The sequence below is a fragment of the Amphiprion ocellaris genome, chromosome 2 (assembly GCF_022539595.1).
Source record: "Amphiprion ocellaris isolate individual 3 ecotype Okinawa chromosome 2, ASM2253959v1, whole genome shotgun sequence".
Taxonomy (NCBI): Eukaryota; Metazoa; Chordata; class Actinopteri; family Pomacentridae; genus Amphiprion; species Amphiprion ocellaris.
This window is the reverse complement of record NC_072767.1, coordinates 24,886,000-24,906,479: the sequence shown is the minus strand read 5'-3', so window position 1 is coordinate 24,906,479 and position 20,480 is coordinate 24,886,000. Positions and strand designations below refer to the sequence as shown.

General features: G+C 39.8%; 1 protein-coding gene across 1 annotated transcript; it reads right to left on the bottom strand.

Moving 5' to 3' along the window:
• Nucleotides 1–76: 76 nt before the first annotated feature.
• On the bottom strand, nucleotides 77–19,561 carry kif14 (kinesin family member 14). The gene is made up of 29 exons (XM_023290944.3): nucleotides 18,306–19,561; nucleotides 17,663–17,917; nucleotides 17,416–17,503; nucleotides 17,111–17,209; nucleotides 16,734–16,786; nucleotides 16,574–16,604; nucleotides 16,216–16,323; nucleotides 15,832–15,948; nucleotides 15,132–15,250; nucleotides 14,690–14,862; nucleotides 13,344–13,491; nucleotides 12,795–12,858; nucleotides 12,351–12,535; nucleotides 11,857–11,959; nucleotides 11,559–11,716; nucleotides 11,261–11,408; nucleotides 10,840–10,986; nucleotides 9,946–10,078; nucleotides 9,013–9,106; nucleotides 8,651–8,792; nucleotides 7,655–7,761; nucleotides 6,370–6,470; nucleotides 5,745–5,975; nucleotides 5,269–5,456; nucleotides 4,599–4,751; nucleotides 3,618–3,740; nucleotides 3,357–3,431; nucleotides 1,721–1,871; nucleotides 77–1,249 (listed from the first exon to the last, which is right to left on the bottom strand). The coding sequence occupies exons 1-29, from the start codon at nucleotides 19,337–19,339 to the stop codon at nucleotides 876–878; spliced, it is 4,902 nt and encodes a 1,633-aa protein (XP_023146712.2). The 5' UTR covers nucleotides 19,340–19,561; the 3' UTR covers nucleotides 77–875.
• Nucleotides 19,562–20,480: the final 919 nt, after the last annotated feature.

The window sequence follows — 20,480 nt, the reverse complement described above, 5'->3', positions numbered from 1 at the left end:
TCATCTTTACCACAAGTTCATGGTTTACTGAATATTATCCTTCGATATGGAAGGTTTGGGTTTTTGTAGAATCAAGCCACGTTAATTCATTGTATTAGTACAAGTTGCTGTATTATTTTTACATATCAAATTTTTAGCAGGTGACACAAAGCACTTAAAGGAAATAAAACAGTGCTCTGTCAAAGTACATCTATTAAGAAGAAACCCCAAATATACAAGTCTCTCCTGAGTGCAAATTGTATGTTACACAAAATACAAAGGCAAAGCTTTCTGCAAACATGGGAAGAATATATGCCCTAATACAGTAAAGAAAACTTATACAGCAGAGAAAGGAGACAAAGTCTTGCATGAATTTTTACATATCAGTATACCAGACTGCTGAACAGTGACACCTTGCATGTTTATATTAATAAGAAATGCAGCAGAAAAATCATTTGGTGGCCTCTGAAAAATATTGTACAACAGTGAAAGTCTGGCACAGATAAACATAATTACTTCTAATTGTGTTTATTTACTAATAATTACATTGCTAAACTCTACATATTCTGATGACTGAATTCTTAGCTCCAGGTCATGTGTCAATAATACCTTTAAAGTGCTGAGAAGCAAAGTCTTACCAAACTCAAGAAGAGACCTCCGATACATCTCAGCACCAGCTGTGAGGAAAACTGTGTGAATATAGGTACATTTCGTGGATGGCTACGCTAAAGCAGTCTCTACAGTGTTTGCTGTCTGTGATGTGAGGCTACAAAAAAACTACCCGTGACCCAGCAGGAGGCTCACCCGAAAGTTTTCTTAATGCCAACAGTTCATTTTTACTGTAAATCCTGAAAAAAATGGTGGAAGCACATCGTAAATAACAACATAAATATGCATTACACCCAGTGCGGGCTGCCGTTGGATGGCACAACTGGAGCAAGAGAGTACACAATCTTACTCACAACTCGATTTCTAACAGCACTGTGAGTGGCGGTTCTGTCTTTGGTTAAGATTTCATCTTGTGAACTCTTGTCAGAGCCAGCTGAACTTCTGCTCTCTTCAATGCCCTGTTGGCTCCAGAAGGAGGACAAGGACTGCAGGGCAGAGAGGAGCTCGTCTCGGGCAGACATTATTGTCTGAAGACAGGGAAGCTGCAGGGACAGGGCCACTCCTCCCTCCCTGGACAGGCCGGTGATCAGCTCATCAACAGCCCTGGCAGAAGAGGAGATCAGCTCTCTGCAGCTGCTCAGGTCAGAACTTCTGTCTTTTCCTGAAAGGAGGATGACAGACTGATTAGTGGCATCCACAACAACAAAAATCTGGTACATTTTGACTGAGGCAGATTTTCTTCACATCGTTCACAAATACATGTGTCCAGAATGCCAGTCACTATGTTAGTTAACCATCTATATTATTAAAAACTAGCTCTAAAGAAGGATCATAGCATTTTTAATAATTCCATGTTTAGTGCTGAAAATCTTCAGTTTTATTTCACTGTAACCGTGTATTTAATAATAACAAATTTTATTTGTATAGCGCTTTTCAAATACTCAGACACTTTACATTATAAAATCAGCAAACTGAACATCATCCTACTGAATTAAACAAAACAAGCTAGAAAAATATTTTTGTCCTTTAGCATGTTGTTAGTCTCTCATCCTTGTGACCCAGAGACGTTCAGAAGTCACTCTGAATAAGACTCAGCTAAACTCCCAGGCAATGTAAGAGTCAAAAGCTTCACCTCGCAAAGTTGTAGACAGAGAGGAATGCAGCTGTCTTATGGCCTGAGTTAACTGGAAGAGTTTGGTCGATGTAGCTCTCAGTCTCTGCAAATGAGAAGCGTAGGAATCCTCCTCCCCTTCCTCCACCTCCTCTGGGTCTGATTCTCTCTCCTGTTTGCAAACATGAACACATCCCAAAAAACAGGAACAGGACAGAGTAAATAAACAGTACGGAATGGAAGCGCAAACCACAGAAATGTTTATTTACCAGGTTAAGACAGACTGTCAAGTGCAGGGCAACTTTGCAGTGTGGAATTTTCTTGAAAGGTACGCTGTTAAACAAATTATATCATCCTGGTCTTCCACGAATCCATATTCCTTTGTATAATAATACCATTGCTTAAAAAAATATATACAATTTAACATGAACAAGGGTGAGAATTTTCTTATGAGTATATTTTACACATAACGCATAGTGACAGTACTACAAGTCATTCAAAAAGCAACTGTTACCATTTATGCTCGTGTTTAAATAGCTATTTTCTGAGAAGACAGGAACTACAAACCCAAACATTTTGTGTATCAAGTCTGTGCAACACTAAACACTCACTGCTACATGTAAATCCATGATCATACAAAAGTCTAGAGCTGCATTGCATGTCTTGCTCTAAGCACACCCTGAAAGCAGCTGTTACAGGCTATAACTCAGGTTTATTTGACCACAATAACACTGTGGGCAGCAAAATGCTCCTGCGTCTATATGTGTCAATTATTGGTTTTAACAAAAAAAAACTGCTAGTTTGTGTGGCTAAGATAACGGCAAACAAGCCTGTTAGCTGTGACTTATGCCACTTCATTCAACACATTCATTACGTGAACGATCGTCAAGGGATGACTGTCGAGAGATAAGCTTACAGAGCATTGAGCTTTACAGGAGCAATAAAGGCTGAGTGGCATCTTTAACAGGGCTGCTGTGGGAGTGGGTACTAATCTGTAACATTTAAGCCTGTGTCAAGATGGAACATTGTTTGTAACCTTTACATATCCAGTGAAGCTTAGCCGAGCATGTATTCTGCCTTTAGTCCATGGTTTATGCAAGTGCCAGTAGTTTTTGTGATGAAGCTGCAGATGTTTGTGCCATTAATCATTACTCTATTTGGGTCATTTTTCATTTAAGCTAAGCAAAGTAGAATATGAAACATTACAAAACAGCAAAAGGTAACATATTATTTAAGGTAAATTATAGTTTAGACTATATAGTGGCACCAATAAGCCATTGTAATACTACACATCCACACAAACCTATTGCTGCCAGTAAAATACGTGTGGTGCAATAAAGTGGTTTCTAGTTAAATGAGTTACATGCATTTAGAATTTAGGTCAAATCTGGCTGCCATTTTGTGGAAGCTTTTCTCTCATAGTGCAGCTTTATCATATCATTGATAATAAACACTATAAAGCATAAGTCAACCAATTAAATATCACATGGCAGGAAATGTCTTAAGGAGGTGTTGCTTATATTTGTAGGAGTTGATTACATAATCTATCAAGATTTAGCTTCCTAAAAGTAAACTTTCTATAGTGCAGGCAATACACACTTTGTTTAAATGCTACTATAGTTCTCAGTTTGTAGCTTATTGTGTAGCTGAAACTCACAGAAATATGGTAATGCATGTAGCTCTGCAGAGCACAAGCTAAATCAAGTGTCTTGGATTTTAGGCTCTGCAGGACCTGTAAACAGAGATGACAAGGATCAGAGTAGCAATTCACTTAGGAGTTATGTTATTCAGCAGCAATGTACTTATAACATTGGTAATATCAAACTTAATAATAGGATGAATGAAATAACATTTCATTACTACAACTGAAAAGGGAGGACAAAAAAGGAACAACATTTTAAAATAATCAGTCTCTTACTGGGTTTCTGGGATAGGCAAGCTGAGCATCTCTCAGCATTTCCCTGGTGATGGTGAGACTCTCTTCTAAAAGAGAGCGAATGCCCTTATTGGTTCCCTTCAGCAGACAAGTGGCCAAAGATTGCTGAAAAGATGATGTCATATTTGTATGATCATATTTTTTAACATTATTGTTCTGTTGAGTTGCTAAAACCACAAAAAGTAAAGCAGAGCATGAGGTTTTTAATTCTACTGACACCTCAAATAACCTGGTCTGTTCTCTCTGGTGGACAAACGATGTTATGGTGACACTATTTCTTACCTCAAACCTAGTTTGCCATCACTGTGATGCATTTTCTCTTAATCAGCTTATATACTGTGTACAGCACTACAGATATAGCCAAGGTTTGCCACTTTGGGGCTAACTGATTATTGCTGCGGCGTTTTACACAACATTTCCCTGAAATCACATCCTTGCAAGCAAACTTTCTCCAGCATTCGAAGTCTGTCAAATTTGATTATCTGTAGGTGACTTTTTTGTCATCGTTTTGTCTAGTTTAGTAATCCTTATTGTCACTGCTTCTGATATAGCCAGTGGTTGTTTTGAGTGGATTTTGAGAAAGGTAAAAAGTAAAAAAAAAAAAAAAAAAAAAAAGTGTATGAGTGTTTGTCGATACCTGTATAAGCTAATTACTTTGTTTAATAAAACTAAACAGAAGAGAGCAGAGTTTGATCAAATCTTCATATGACCTTCACTGCCCCCTCACATTAAATGCTGTGCTCTTGTTAAGACAGAAACAATTCAAAACATTTCCATATCATATGTCATTACAGCATGAGATACCATTGCACTTGCACATAAACAAATCAAACATGTATTCAGATCATTAACTGCCCACCTTTTAATGAGATCCACACAGCAAATACTATATTCTCTGGTATTATGAATTGGGGGCTTGATTACAGTGGACCCCAGAGCCTTAACACTTATTGGTGGTGTTACCTTGCCTGTGGCCTGGACGCCCAGCCCCACAGTGTTCAACGGCATGCCTGTCACTGCCGCCAGGTGGCCGAGTGCAAGCAACGCTGCATCCAGGCACTGACTGCTCTTCCTGCGTGCCTCCACCACCATTGATGTGATTTCAGATTCACAACCCTGGATGGGGAGAAAAAAAATTTGTTTCAGTCAACATCAAGTCAGCATAAACAAACTGACAAACAGGTTAAATTAAAATTGATTTAATAGTGAATCAATGCAAGGAAGCCAACACAACAGTGGACAAAATCTGAAGGGTCAGTAAATAAATTAAAATGCTACAAGATATTAGAAATCAGGATTGAGAGGGGAAAATTGTGTGTTTAGGTGCCGAGACTGGTAAGGAGTTTAGATTTATTTTCCATATATTCATGTTCTGTTTGGGGCTCAAGGTTGAGAATTCCCTCTGCTTTGCCATTTCCATAGACGGAGCTCAAACAGCTCAGAGCTAAGATCCGTCAATCAATGCTCTGCATTTTGATTAGCCACCCCGTCTCCAAACTATGCCAAATTGAAAATCATTTGTCAGCTTAGATTTTGCACTCCTTTTAATTTATTATATACTACAAGTGTCTGAAAAACCCTAATATAATGTCATTGTGTAGCTTTTAATGTGTGTCTAATTTTTTGTGTTCACCTGAATAAGCATCTGGAAGAATCCTCCCATCTTCTTGACTTGGCTCTTGAGTTCCTCAGCGATGGTATATAGCAGGCCGGAGGAAGGTTTCACACTGGCCAACCACTGCATGGTAACAAACACTGCACTCTCTATGGCAACTGTGGCCTTGACCAGCTCGGTCTGAGCCACCACGTTACACGCGAACACTGCAGAAGAAAAAGCTGTGGTTAAAGTTTGATCCAATCCCCTACACTTCAGCAGAAGATAAGAATACAATCCTGGGCCTTTGAGTTGAAAACCTTGTACTGACATTGAATGAATTAGAATTTGGGTTTTCTGTGCAACGACAACAGTTACATCAAAAATAATATGCAAAATGGCTTTTTCTAATCACTGCCTCTGGACGAGTATTAATCTACTGGCAAAGAAAGAAACATTAGCACTAGCTTACTACTCCTGTCGCTCATACAGAGTAATATCTAGTTGAAACTCACCGCTGTCCTGGCTGTCATCATCCAGGCTGTCGTACAGGTCAGATATGCTTTGGGACGCCGTGTATATCAAGTTCAGATCAGAGATTAATTTATCTGCCATGCTTTCTTCTGTCCCACTACAACCACGCAGACGGGCCACTGACTGACCAATCAGCTCTTTGCAAATGCCGGGAATGGCAGGGTCTGTGGTGCTGGAGTGTGTAGAGGGAGGTTTGGTCACACCCATCAACCCTGGGTCAGGCAGAGGGACAAGATGATGTGGACACAAATGAACTCATCCGACAAAACATTCTTGCAATGTTGTATCATAACAAATGTTAATTTTCCATTAAATCTAGTCTGTTAGCCAGTGTTTATTTAACAGTAACACTTCATCATTGTGTGTAATTCCCGACATTTTTAGTCTGCCTCTTCAAACATCAAAATCTGATTTCTGTGGACTATTGGTGCTTGTCTAAACTTGACAGGAAAAGATATTACATCAGAAGACACATATAATGATATATTCATGCTAAATATTTCCTTCCTCATTTCCTCATTAAAGCCAAACATTTGTTTTAAAATAAAAAAAAAAAAAAGGTCAGACATAACCATGATTTTTTGTTGTTGTTACACAGTTCCTTACCAGCAGACTGCAAGGAGCCACTGTGGAGGCTCTGAATCGGATGAACCCGGATCTCATAGAGACGCCCTGAGATTCTCCTGCTCTTCAGAAGACTCCTGCTCCTAAAGCCAGAAGCAACCATCAACCAGAAGCTGTGAGTATGAAGGCAACACCCCATTTTTATATTTTTCTTAATCATTTCATTAATGCTCTCATTGAGAATGCCTCTCTGTTACTATAGAAGCAGGTGCAAGACATTATATTCATTACAGCTCAAAGTTTTTGTGTCAGTTTGTTGTGCCAACATTTTTTTTATTTTTCATTCTTGTCATCTTTTTCATTTGTGTGGACTTCTGGACAGCATCTGTGTGCTATCATGTATTTTCAGGCACTGCTATAATGAGGGAATCAACAGACTTAGTCATATCAGTGTAGAAATGCATCTTTGGCATGCTTTGGATCTTAAGATTAAGTCAATCAGATTTTAAAAGAAAAAAAGAAGAGGAGAACAAATTTCACTTATTAGGAGCAACCTAGAGGTGAGAAAGTCGGTAAAGAGCAATGATTGTGGTCATGAGGCGTAGGCACAGGTTTAATGGGCTCAGAGGCAGAAGTAGGATGGAACCACAGACCCTGTGCCATGTTTCATTTGGCCGGGTATAGTGGTAAGTTGGGCACCACCAGGAGTGTTTCACAAAGAAAAACAGCAGAAGGGGAAAATGTTCTGCATGTGCCTGTTGGGGTCACCGGTTAAGAAGCAAAAAACATAGGAACCCCTCATCCTGTTTATTTTTCTCAACACCTTGGCATGGCTTTTATGGAAATGAAATGAACAAACAGAATAAATACAATGAAGGTGGAAATATTCTGTGGGCAGAAACTTCACGTCAACTTTTCTTGAAAGAAAAAAGGATGGTGTAAATGTCAAAAATGTGTGCCAGGTTGTAAATCACACTGTTGGAAACTAGGAGAACCTTGTAAAAATAACCAAAATCTTCCAAATGGTTAAACAAAAATGATTTTCCATGTTCCATCCACATACTTTTCAACTTTCCATATACATCTTTTTGCCTAGCACATTGTTCAAATTAAAATAGTTGAGCATGAGGTCTGTGGATTCAAGCAAGGTTCACACTTGCAGTGAGGTAGTCCTGTACTTCTCTAAGGGAGAAGTATATATTTTTTCCTACTGACATATTTCAAGTGACTGAACAAGAATACCAAACCATTCCCCAAAATCTAAAATGTAAGGTCCCTGAATGAGGGACTGATGGATGGGAAAAGAGAGGAAGAGCTGGATAATTACCTTCGGCGAGAAAAGGAGGAGGTAGAGGCAGAGGAGGCCGATATATCTTGCTCCCACTCATCATCAGGGTCATAAAACACATCGTCATCTTTAGAGGTGGAATCCCCCTGCGGAGAGTAAAGTACTGCTGACATGCCCAGTCTCATTTAGTCAACTTAATGAGAAAAGCACACCAAAGCGAGACAGCATCTCTCTGTCAGGCATTAAATAACCCATTCCAGACTGTAAATAAGGTCAAATGCCTGGGAAATTGGAAATTGAGTGTAAGATGATGTCAGGCTTTGAATATGCACAATGAGGAAGCGACAGGCTAACTGACTAAATACGATTCATGCTTCATACATTATCTTATCAAAATACTGGTCAAATTAAATAAGGCAGTACGCACAAGATTCCTGTGAATTTAGCAGCCTGATCATGAGGCCACTAGGGCCGGCCCAAATAGCAGATTAATGACGATTAATGACGAATATCCGAATATTCGGTTCGCTTCTTAACATCCGACGGGGGCGGGTGGAATCCCAATATTCGGATCTCAAAATAAATATTCGGACACCACAGTGTCACAACCGAATATTCGGATATTCGGGTCCAGCCCAAGAGGCCACTCACAGCATATTATTTATCATTATGACATTATTAAGGGCATAAACACCTCTCTGATTTTATTCCATCCATGGTTATTCTGATCATATGCAAAATATCCAAAGTGCCCAATATAAATGCCATGAAAACAGGCTGAGCTAATCTAAGAAATTAGCTGAAAGGCTGGAAAACAACCGATACAAACTGATGTTATATTCACAATTTAGGATTTCTAATATCTGCAAATCTCTAGGTGATTTCCACTTCAGAAATCAGGTCTATCTACATATTATCGGTAAAATTTTAATTAGTTAAGAGTTAGATATATCAAGAGGATACTCCCTTTTTAATGTGTTTTTCAGATACTAAAACATTAATTCAATCAAAAGAGCAATGACTTCGGAGGCAAACCTGCTCAATCTCCCTCATGGCGGCCATGTTGTTCTGGAACTTGTCCAGGCTCCAAAAAGTTGTAATTCCCAGCTTTGTGTTTTGAACCCGCACCTGTAGCAGTCCACCTTGCTGCATGTTGTCATCTTCAGAGCTTTCATGTCTAAAACAGAGAAGAGTGACATAAATTTTGGCTACTCCTAATGATGATAATATTTGCTGAAAAATGGCCAGGAGCTGATACTTTGACTTTTCTGAACTGTAGAAAATGAGAACCATAGCAGCAGCCACAATGCAAACAATTCTAAAAATCTGTACAAAACCTTCCTGGAATTATTGATTATAATCGCGTTTGTAACCTGAATAATCTTGTCTTCTCATACCTGCTGAAGACTGTGTGTTTCCTCAGTTTAGCACTGATTTTATTGGCTTCCTCGATCATCAAGGACAACTTCATGGCATCCCACTGTGGAGAGACTGAAGCATAGAAATGAAACATTAAAATCCCTGTAACCAATAGCCCTGAGTGAAAACCGGAGTATCTACTCAGTAGCACCAAAATTGGAGGGATTCACCTCCCAAGAACAGTTTTAATACTGTTACTTACATTACCCAATAACAAATGTGAGCCTGTGTTTAGTTGGACCATGTGAGATGTAATTCTCAGAAACTGTTCAGAAACATTCTGCTGGTTGGGGCAGTGGGGGTATAAAATCCTCAGCTTCAAAGAAACAAATCACCTTACACTGCTGGTAGAATGCCTAGCTCTTCATACAAATACAAAACTAAATGGAAAAGAGGAATAGCATGATAGTCTCTACAGCACTCATATCTATGGATGTGGCTCAAGAGTCATATGGTGAAAATCTTCATTCCCCTGCTCTTTTTGCCTAAATAACTGGCACAAACATGCAAGGTATTGTATGGACACCTGTACAAGGTGAAGAAGAGTGTCAAATAACATAAATTTTGCTGTTTACTGTCATGTTGAAAATATATTTATATTGAATTCAGTACATAATATGCGACTTAGTGAGATTCAAGTTTTTACTTTGCATTGTGTGGTTTTATTGCATGTAGACCAATCACCATCCGTAAAAAAAATTGTTTATTACCTCACAATAAATTGCATATGAAAGTTATATAGCCTATTTGTCTCTGCTCCTTTTAGGCACATGTCCACTTAATTGTTATTTCAGGTGCTGGCAAACAGATTTAATCTAAGACTTCTGTCTTATGTGACAAACACCACCCACGCAGAACTCCCTTTAGATGGTGTGAATTGCTATGTTCAGTGCCGAATTCAAAACCCTCACCGTTTCGGGAAGTGTGGTTTTCCCTTAAAGCTTTTTTCTTCTGCATCTCCTCCAGCTCCTTGCTGATCTTTTTCTTCTCCGCCTCGAGGGCATCCACAATCCTTGCTTGGCACACACGATGTTCCTCCATGGCCTGAAGTGAATTGTGGTAATGTAAACAATATTAAAAACCATCAGGCCAAAACATTTTGCCTGAAGTCAGGCTCCACCATGGCTCAAGACACATTCCAAATGCCCCATTGGTTAAACATGAAACCGGGTTTCAGGATATTTGCTTAAGCCTCTGAAATTCATTTCATATCATCAGAAATCATTAGAATGAGAAAATGAAGGGGATGATGTCTTTAGCTGCTATAGATTTCCTGGACTCCGACTTCTGAGGATCAAGGGAAAAAAATGGCTGACTGAAAAAAGATCTGTTTAAAATGTCACACTTCTCTTTTTATAGATACTGCAGATCGACCACCCACTAGGACTATAGGCCAGTTTTGTGTACTTAAAGGAGAACACATTGTCCTCCTGGAAACATTCAGAGTAGAGTCATCAAATTCTTAAGTTATTATCCATTCTGTACCTTTGGAGGCCTGCCATTCTACCCTACATAGTTTTCCATACATCTTCAATCCATATGATAAACCTAAAGGCATATTTTATAGAAAAATAAAGATGGTTTTGTTTCTTGATTACCTCCAATATAAGTGATACTATGTTTTGTATTCTAGACACTGTCAATTAGCTCATCATTAGTCAATTTAGAAAACTTCACACATGTGGGACATATTTTTGATACAACAAAACCTACTCCACACAAAAAACATCCCAGGTATCCAACTTTTTTTTTTTTTTTTTTAAAAATGAAGAGAAAATGTCATATATTCTGCGGTGAGTCCTGACCTGGGCCTCCATGTGCAGACGCAGGCGTTTCTTCTGGGTGTCCACCTCCTGCTCCAGCTCCAGCTTAGCCATCTTGAGCTCTGCCATTTGGCTGGCCACCCTCTGCTTGTCTAACTCCTGCTGACGCTTACGTTTAGTCTCCTCATTCTGAAAGAATGGGATATTGGTATTACTCAATACTGGTTGCATAATTTCACTGGGTGTGGGGACATGCAGAGGTCTACGCTCTGTAAATTGCAATATAATACACAAGGTTTAAGGAAATATATTTATTGGTTTGAATTTGTGGGTATTGCTTTTTTCAGTTCAGAAAACCTGCATGCAAACTGACTTCTAATAACTGCAATAGAAGTAGAGGTAACAAGACCATCTTTTCATTTCTAAAAAAAATTATTGAAAAAGAAATACAGGTCTTGTTTACCAGCTCGCTCTCCAGGGCTCGGATTCTGTGTTCATAAAGTGCCTTCTGGTCAGATAGCTCTTTCTGAGCCACCTCCTTTGCCATTTGGATTCCCCGCATCATCTCCTCTTTTGCCTTTAAATGGGCTTCTTCAATTTCTGCCTCAAGCCTGGGACACACACAAAAAAATACTGCTTAAAGGGAATTCTGATTTTCATTAATAATTCTCAAGTACAGTGCTTGAAAAAGTGCACTGGTGTAGTGGTTTTACAGTTTTTCCTTTATCTGAAAGACCTTTATCTGGTGCTTTCTCACTCACTGTGCTCTTTGAGCTGCAAGTAGCTCATTTTTGGCAAATTCAAAGTCTTTGTGACCGTCGCCTGCCTCTGTCCAGCATGATACTCGCTTCCCAGACTGCACCTCTGCTGGATGATTGAAGCGGAAGTAGTGGTCTCCACCAAGAATCACCCTGTCGCCCTGGAAGCCAGACAAACAATGAGAAGAGTGACTGATAAAAATGCTTCAGACAGGCAGGCTGTGAGTTTGATCTATGAGTGATACGACCACTAGTTAGCTGGCAAAGATAAATGTTGAGGAAAACTTTTTGCTCTACTTACATGATGTAAGACAGTGGAGTTAGAGATGAGGTTGCCGTTAACAAAGGTCTTGGCATTTTCCATAGGAGTGATGCTGACAGTACCATGGATGCTGGATATGACACTTTAAAAAACAAAAACATCATGACATTAATTTAATTACCATTTTAAACTGTAATGCAGACAGGCCATTAACCATAGTTGCCAATATCTTTAAACTATTCCTTGTTTTAGTAATTATTTATTCATTTGGATTCACTTGTCACCGTAATTTCCATTGCATTGCCTGTAAATTAACAACTACTCATCAGAGCAATTAAACAACATTACATGGTTTCCACTGAAAAGTAGCTTATTAAATTTTTACATACTATTATCCTCTTTGTTACTGCAGCTGTTCACTTTTTAAATAAGCATACATGCAAGACTGACAAGACTGCACACAGACTACATAATATTTATTCAACAGAACAAAATTTCATTGTTTTCACGGCCCTCCAGGGATTTGTTCTCACCAGTGCTGGTCAGCAATGAGGGCTCCAGTCAGCTGGATGTCATGGCTGGATCCAGATTTGAGCTTGCCCACTGTGGTTCGACCTTCTTTGATCATATAGAGAAGCATTTCAGACAGCTGAGGGTCCTCATTCAGATTCACCAGGTTGGGAAGACGGTTGTCCACCTTGAATGTCACACCTGCTTTCTGTTCACACAAAGCAAGGAATATTTACAGAGCTTTTCTTTGTGCTTTTCTCTAACATACACTTTAATTAGCATGTGAATACAGGCATCTTTAGTACAGCTTATTGAAGAGTTTATCAATTTTAAGTTTTATGTTCAGCACTGTGAAAAGATTTGTGCATTGCTGCACAAAACAAAATGGACAGTATTGTACAAGTAAGAGAAAATAGTCAAACTATATGCTATGCAAAAAATACATTAAAAAAAAAAAAAAAACTTACTTGCAATTCTTTAGTCTCCTCACGTTTGCGAATTTCTGCTTGCTCAAGTTTCTCTCTCCATGCCCTGCAGAAAATGAAATATAACATTAAATAATCTATGATCAAATTTGACTATTATCATCTGAGATGCATCTCCTACTCACTCAATTCTGAAACTTCTTGCTGTCTAAAATTTATAGAAAAAGGAAAAAGACGACTTTGCTTAAAGTTTTCTTTTTGAATATTTGAATGTAATGCTTATATTTCCCCTTATACAAAAGTATAAAAAAATAATAACAGAACTAAATCATTATATGTTCATATTCATTAAGTATAACGATATGAAAACCGCACAAATATATGTACACATCTATGCATTACTGCAAATACACCCTTACTGGAACATGAATGGAAGCCTAACAGGGAAAATGAAGAATCACTTTGCAACTAGATTTCTGTCAAATGCAGAAATTTCCAGCTTACACTTTGACAGCCCCACCCTAAAATGCCAGATTATGTCATGACTGATTAACACGATTAAAATGTTAGAATTATTGCAGTAATGCTGACCGGTTGGCTTCAACCATTTCTCTCTCTTGCTGACAAAGTTTGTTCCTCAGAGTGGTGATCTCCTGCTGGAACAGCCTGACTCTCTCTGGTTCAATGCCCTGGGAGCTCATCTGGGCTGCTCGCAGTTTCTCCACCTCTGCCTTCAGCTCTGAAACAAAAAAGTTTGTCAAAATTGCTTTTTCACAAAGATAAAATGTAGCAGCTTTGAGCAAACGTCTATATGAAATTGCAGGGAGTTACATAAAATGCCACAGAGGACATGAGGCCAAATAAATATTCAGATTTTGTCAGTGAACTGCTTAACAATGTCACTGATTGAAGACAGTTTACTGAGCAACACTGACCTGATTTGTAATGTCTGAGTCATATACACTTTGAGCGTTTCATGCTGACAGCCGACGTGAGACAAATCCACACCAAGAGCTCCCCTTAGTGCTAAAAACTTCAAACAGCAGCACGATCATCTTATGAAAAATAATACTTGCATGACAGTTAGCCGCCATGTGCAACTGACAGTGCATAAATATGGCCTGGAGGCAAGGTTAGGGCCAGGCTTTAATTTCAGCTGGATAGCGCATGAGCTGTGATGGATAAATGGGTTGACAGAAGGGTATGTGGGACAGAAGGAGAGAGAAAGAGATCAAGAGCAAGCCGGTAACACAAAGACATTCACCATATAAAGAAAGAGAAACAGACAGTGAGACAGAAACAAAGAGAGGTGGATGAAGGAGGAGCTAAAGGACAAACCAAGCCAACCAAGACATATGAAAATAATTAAGCTATTGAGGATAGAGGGGACTTTTAGGAATCATGCTTTATTGCTTAAAAATCTCATTTTGTACTGTGAGGCTTTTCTACTGCACAAATACTGACTGCACCTGGGAAGCCAGGACTTTACACTGCTTGGTATAGAGATGCCACATTTGCTGTTCTTTGTGAATAAGGCTATACAGGTTTTGTGCTGTTTGTGTAAGATGGCAGATGCTCAGACTCACAAAAGAACCTGAATATTTTTCAGGAAAAAGTTCCTTGAAGATCAAAATTGTTTTGTGAAGGTAACAAGGTTTTTCTAGCCCTGCTTCACTTTCTCCCTACACTGATGTCACATGCTACGGAGGCCAAGGATATATCTTGGCCACAGAATGACTGAAAACCCAGTGACAGACAACAGTGTACTTACAGGCTCACACACACTGAATAAAACTTAATATTACTTTTTTACTATTTAGGCTTAGATAATTAAATTGGTTGAATTAATCAATACAATTTAAATGCTTATTGCATTGATTAGCTCCAGCATGAAAAAATATACACATCTTGGAAAGTGTACGGAATGGAGATCTGACCTCTGATGAGCTTGGCATTGGTGTCCTCATTGACCTTGGCTATGTTAATGATTGTGCGGGCCTGCTGGGCGTAGCGCAGAGTGCTCAGGCTCTCCTCCACATTGCTGCCCGCCGGGCTCAGCGTAGCTATCATGGCCGTCTTAGAGTTCCCACCGAGGCTCTCTTTCAACAGCCTGCAGGAGGGAATAAATGGGACTTGGTCAAGATCATCCTTCTAAACTAAAATGCTGACCAGTTACAGATGTGCTTAACCGCCATGGTTCAGAAAAAAACACCCCAATTTATACATATTCATTTATAATGAATTTATGTTAATGAATTCTACATATCTTAAATATGAATTTTGATTGTTGGTTGGTCCCTTCTGTTTTTGCTTCTTGTTAAAAATAAATAAATAGAAAAGAAGGGTTATAAAAATAAAAATCATTTGCAAACCACTCACCATGTAAGGACAGACTCTCTGTATGGTATAAAGACCTTCTTCCTGGTCAGTGCCTGGTCTGATAAGGCAGAGATGACCTTTCCAAGGGTTAGCAGGGATTTGTTGATGCTTGCACCCTCCTACAATGACAGTGAAATAAGTGATTTTACCTTTTCTCTCTTTGATGATACCACACAAATAAAAACAACAGTTCAAATAAATTTGAACATTCTGCAAGAAGGAACATTTTCAGAATCAGCAATCTGCATAATTGCTCAAATAAAAGCTGAACTCAATGGACTCTTTCATTATTACCCATCATAGTCTCACAAACAACATTTCCATGATAACTTTAACACAGCAGCGGATGGTTACAATGCAAGTACTAATAAAACATTTCTCATGTATCATTTCTGTTTGAATGAAGCATCTTCTGCCAAAAACTGAACAAATGGGTATAAATAAAACTAAAATTTAGAGAAATCTAATTCTAATAATCAATTCAACATGTAACTAATGATGACTGATTAATTCCGTCAGACTATTTGCAAGTTATTGCTTAGGTTTGAACATGTCAAAATGAAAAATGGACATCCCAAACTGCAGGACTCAAAGTGACATCTCATAAATAGTTGATGCACATATTCACTTAACAATGAAAACGGGAAAAGCAAATTCAGTTACCAAGGATAGCAATATGTATGTGTGTTTGTGTGTGTACCCTGAGTCGGTCTCCACTTGTCTGGGCCGAGTTACATCGTTCGCTGCCTGCCAAATCAACCAAGTTGATCCTGCTGGTGATACTGTGGTCATGCTCCTCTCCCTCCACAGATTCAGTCTGTGCACAAGCACACACAGTCAAACTGATGGATGAACATTCAGCGAAAACATGTCCCAGTCCCACATAATCCATGTGTCACTCCAGTATAAATGTACAAACTGTGTTTATTAGCATAGTTTTTACTTTAATTACTTATAAAAGCAAATGCCAGTGGGAGAGATTTTATTAATATTTTTGGCTTTATTGCGCAACATTCAGTTGTGATGTTCATGTAGATTAATGCTGTGACATAGGAAACTGTACAGTCAAACCAAGTGGCCATACCTTAGTCTGGGTCATTACCAGGGTGAAGACAGAGTGAGATCTGGAGCTCTTGTCATTCATTCCTGTAGCTGCTGTGGCCCTCTGCTTGTTGCCCAGCTCCAGCCAAGCCTAAAAAACAGACACAATAAATCATTACACAATTATCACTGATTCTCTGACATCTCACTTGGAGATCCTTGATGCTTAGTATTCCTTTCAATGCACTTTGAACACATTAACATCCTGTCAAATGCTTCTGCCTTTATTGCTTCCTGGGCTCTATTTAACACTGACCCCTGACTTGCTCATTCATTCTGACTTGTTTTTAATCTGCTAAGGATTGAAAGAAGAAGGAATTTTGACAGCAGGTCCAACCTACCTGAATGTCATTGTAAGAGCTCACCACATTCCTGTGAAGAAATAACAAGGTCAACAATTCAGCAGAACATGAGATTTAGAAATGCTCATCTGACCTAGGACCGTAAAGTCTAATAGAGCAAAAGAGAAATATAGAAAAAGAACGAAAAGGGTTTTCTTACGCAGAGAGCTCAGCAACATAAGGACCGTGAACTGGATGCTCCCTCACCCTCAGCTGGAAAGACAAATCAACAAGGTTCTATTTCAACTCTACATCTTCTCAAGTTATTCAACACTACCAGTAAAAAAAAAAAGTCACCTTAGCATTATGCACCGTGAAATTTATGATCATCAGGTAAACGTACACAGAAAAATTCAGGAAAGAAAAAGTAGCCACCGATTTCGCTAAAAGCAGGAAACATTTTTTATATAAAATCTTCAAATTAAGGAATGTTATGTTCCATGCTTGCAAGTACAAAAAAATTGTAAATCACATTTAAACTTAAACAGCAGTTCTTTTATTTCGAGAGTAAATTCCAATTAGGTGCAAATTACTCACAGGCATTCTCCTCTGGTTTGGTTCATCTCTGGTCACCAGCAGGTCATGGATCTTTTCATTGTACACTTCAAAGTAGCTCATTTCCACATGGCATTTTACCTGAATATAAAAACCCAAATTGATAACTTCAGTTATGCAACCAGACTGAAAAGATGCCAAATGTACACATTACAGTCTTTTAAAGGTTGGAATGTTTTCTGAAAAAAACCTTTTGAATTTACAAGCAAAACCTGCTTTGAAAGAGATGTTTCTAAAAAGAAAAAGAGCAATTAACCAGCAATGAATGCCTCAATGTGACACGTTACCTCTTCATTTTCCATGGGGGCCAGTCTAGAAAAAAGCTCTTGGCAGAAACGCGGAATAACCCCAACCTCTTCCTCAAAGCCCATCATGCTGCAAAAGAAGCAATTTAAACAAATTTATAGGGCAATTAAAAAAAAACATGTCAAAAGCAGCATTCATTTCTAAGAGTAAATAGAACAAGAGCACGACAGGGAATCTGATTCAGTGATGCAAAGGTGACTGTTTTAAATCGAAAAGAAAAACACTCACGTATATGATTTGCCAGAACCCGTCTGGCCATAAGCAAACAGGCAGGTGTTAAATCCCTCAAAGGCCCTGAGCAGCAGAGGTTTGGCCAGTATCTCGTACACCGTCTGCTGGCCGGCAAAGGTGGGATCTCTGTCATCCACCGAGCAGAAGGAGAAGTCGTATGTGAAGGAGTAGCTGTGTTTGGAGTCTGGATGCTGGACAACAGTCTCCTGGCCATTCATGAAGATGACCTGCACTGCCTTCTCTGCTTTCTCCCTAAAAGAAAGCAGAATATGTAAAAGGCACACTTTAAGAAATGTATTTCATCCACTAGAATTTTTTTCCTTAATGCATATCTGAGCACTTAGATGAACTGTTCCTATAAATTCCTATAAAGCTTTAACATAAATGCCATATTTCCTTTTCAAGCCAATCGTGTTTTAAAACCTATTGAGAAATATATTATCCTAATGTTGCAAATTACTTAAAGCATACACATGATCTGGTTTGACTACACAGTGTGTTGTAATTCGGGGAAGGTGTGTCTACAGCTTCCCCATATTTATGCTCAGGATACCTCCAGAGGTGTCAGATGTTACTTTGGCAAACCCCAGGCCCTCACATGATGACATATCTTCTTCAAGTCAACCATCAGATTACAAACCTGGCATTGAAAGGACGAACTCGGACAGCCACAGTCACTGCACTGTTCTCCATCTTAAAGGAGTCCTGCTGCTTTAGAGTCTCACTGGGACGGGTCAGGAGTTGTTCAGTGGCTGCTGGAGCAGTAGCACATGTCCTGGCCTGGGTCAAGTCTCCCTTTTGATTTGAGGAGGTTGTATTTCTCCCCTGCAGTCCAGTGCTGGGTTTGTGCACACCTGCAGACACTTTGCTGACCCGAGGAGCAGCTACAGGTTTAGTGTCTCCTGCTTGCTGTGCTCGGGACTTGGGCCTTTCCAGACTAGCAGATTTGACCAAAACCGGTTTAGGAGCTTCTTTCCCTGCAAGTCTCTCGAACACGTCTCTCCTGGCTGCGATTTTCTCAAACGGGGTCTTTTTGGTGGGGGTTTTAAAGGTTTGGGCCTGGTCCTCTGGTTGCCTTCCTGTGGAGGAAGAGGAGGGAGTCTTGGTGTGAACCAACCTCCCCTGTGTCCCCACATGAGCCGCAGCTTCTGCTCTGTTCTTAGCTGCAGTTTCTCTTAAACTCGTGGACCTGAATATACCGGGTGTCCTGCCGTTTGGTTCAATGAGGACTTTCGGTGCTGGCTGCGGGGTAACACCGCTCACCCCACGCTGCGCATTTTTATCCATGGAGGGAGTCCTGGTCCTCCGCTGCAAGGTGAGCCTCTTCTCCGGAGCCGGTGTGGTGTTCTGGCTACTTTCTGTCATGGTTTTATCAGCTGTCTCAGCCCCGGTTTTCCTCCTTGACCTCCTCTGCAGCGTTAGTCGGGCCCGGTAAGGAGTCTGTAGCCCGCTGCCACTTCTTGACAGCGCAGAGACTACATAAGTCCTATTTACCTGCCGGCTTTTATCGGACGACCTGCTGTCTTCACACGCCGACTCCCCGGATGATATCTCATTTTTACCCAACGCTGTGTCTGCTTTCCGCTCTCTACCAGGTGTCCTGGACGTCGATGTTGACAGCAAATGATCATAATAAGCCGTGTGCTTTCTCGCTTGCACGCTAAATATCGACATGGCTAAAACAAGTGACCAACAGTAAGATTAGCTTGTTAAAAAGAGATCAGCTAGCACTCCGGCTGCTCGAGCTATAATACACGGCATGAAAAACAGAAGCAAAAACGACTTGAAATGTTGGCTAAAGGTGAATATATGTCCATTCGAATAAAAGTTTAGCTCAGTGCAAGCGAACAGAGCTACTTTTGTTTATTATTGTCTCCTCCTCGCTTCCGCCCTCACCCGCCTCAATTTCAAATCGTCTCCGTGGGCGACAGCTGATTGGCTGAGCGCTCAGACATATTACGTCACACAGTGGTTGAGACGTGCAGGTACATCAGACTGACGCTAGAGGGCAGCAGGACTGAGGTTATGTCACTGTATAGGAACGATGATCTCATACAAACCTAGGACCAGTGGAGCCACTGTGCCACTCCTGTTTTCCCCTCTAAAATTAGCACTCAACCGTTAAAGTGATGTATTCATCATAGTTCAAATAAAAATAACACTTGTCTAACTGCTTGTGCAGAGGAAGACTGTGAGATCCCAAAGAGAACCGGAAATTTAGTGCAAATTGTGCAGACTCTAAAGGTAGGAATACAGTTATTAGCAATAAACTACCCTGCATATATTAATAATTGTCAGTGTTGATTCCTATCAAAATTTGTACATTTTGCACAAAATTTTTGGTTCACTTTACATTTTTCTATTACTGGACAAGTACAATTGAAAATAAAGACCTGAAATTTTCACTGTTATGTGTCATCATACCATCCACCCATCCATCCATTATCTACACACCACTTAATCCTGATTAGGGTCGCATGGGGCTGGAGTCTATCCCAGCTGACTTTGGGTGAAGGCAGGGGACACCCTGGACAGGTCACCAGTGTTTTTCAAGGCTACACATAAAGGCAAACAATCACATTTGCATTCACACCTAGAGACAATTTAAAATCACCAATTAACCTCAGCATGTTTTTGGACTGTAGGAGGAAGCCAGAGTACCTGGAGAAAATCCAAACATGCACAGGGAGAACATGCAAACTCCATGCATGAGTTTGTGAACTTCTAGCTGCAAGGCGAAAGTGCTAACCACCAAGCCACTGTGCAGCCCTGTCATCATACTGCTGATTCATAATCTACAATACTGGAGAAGGAG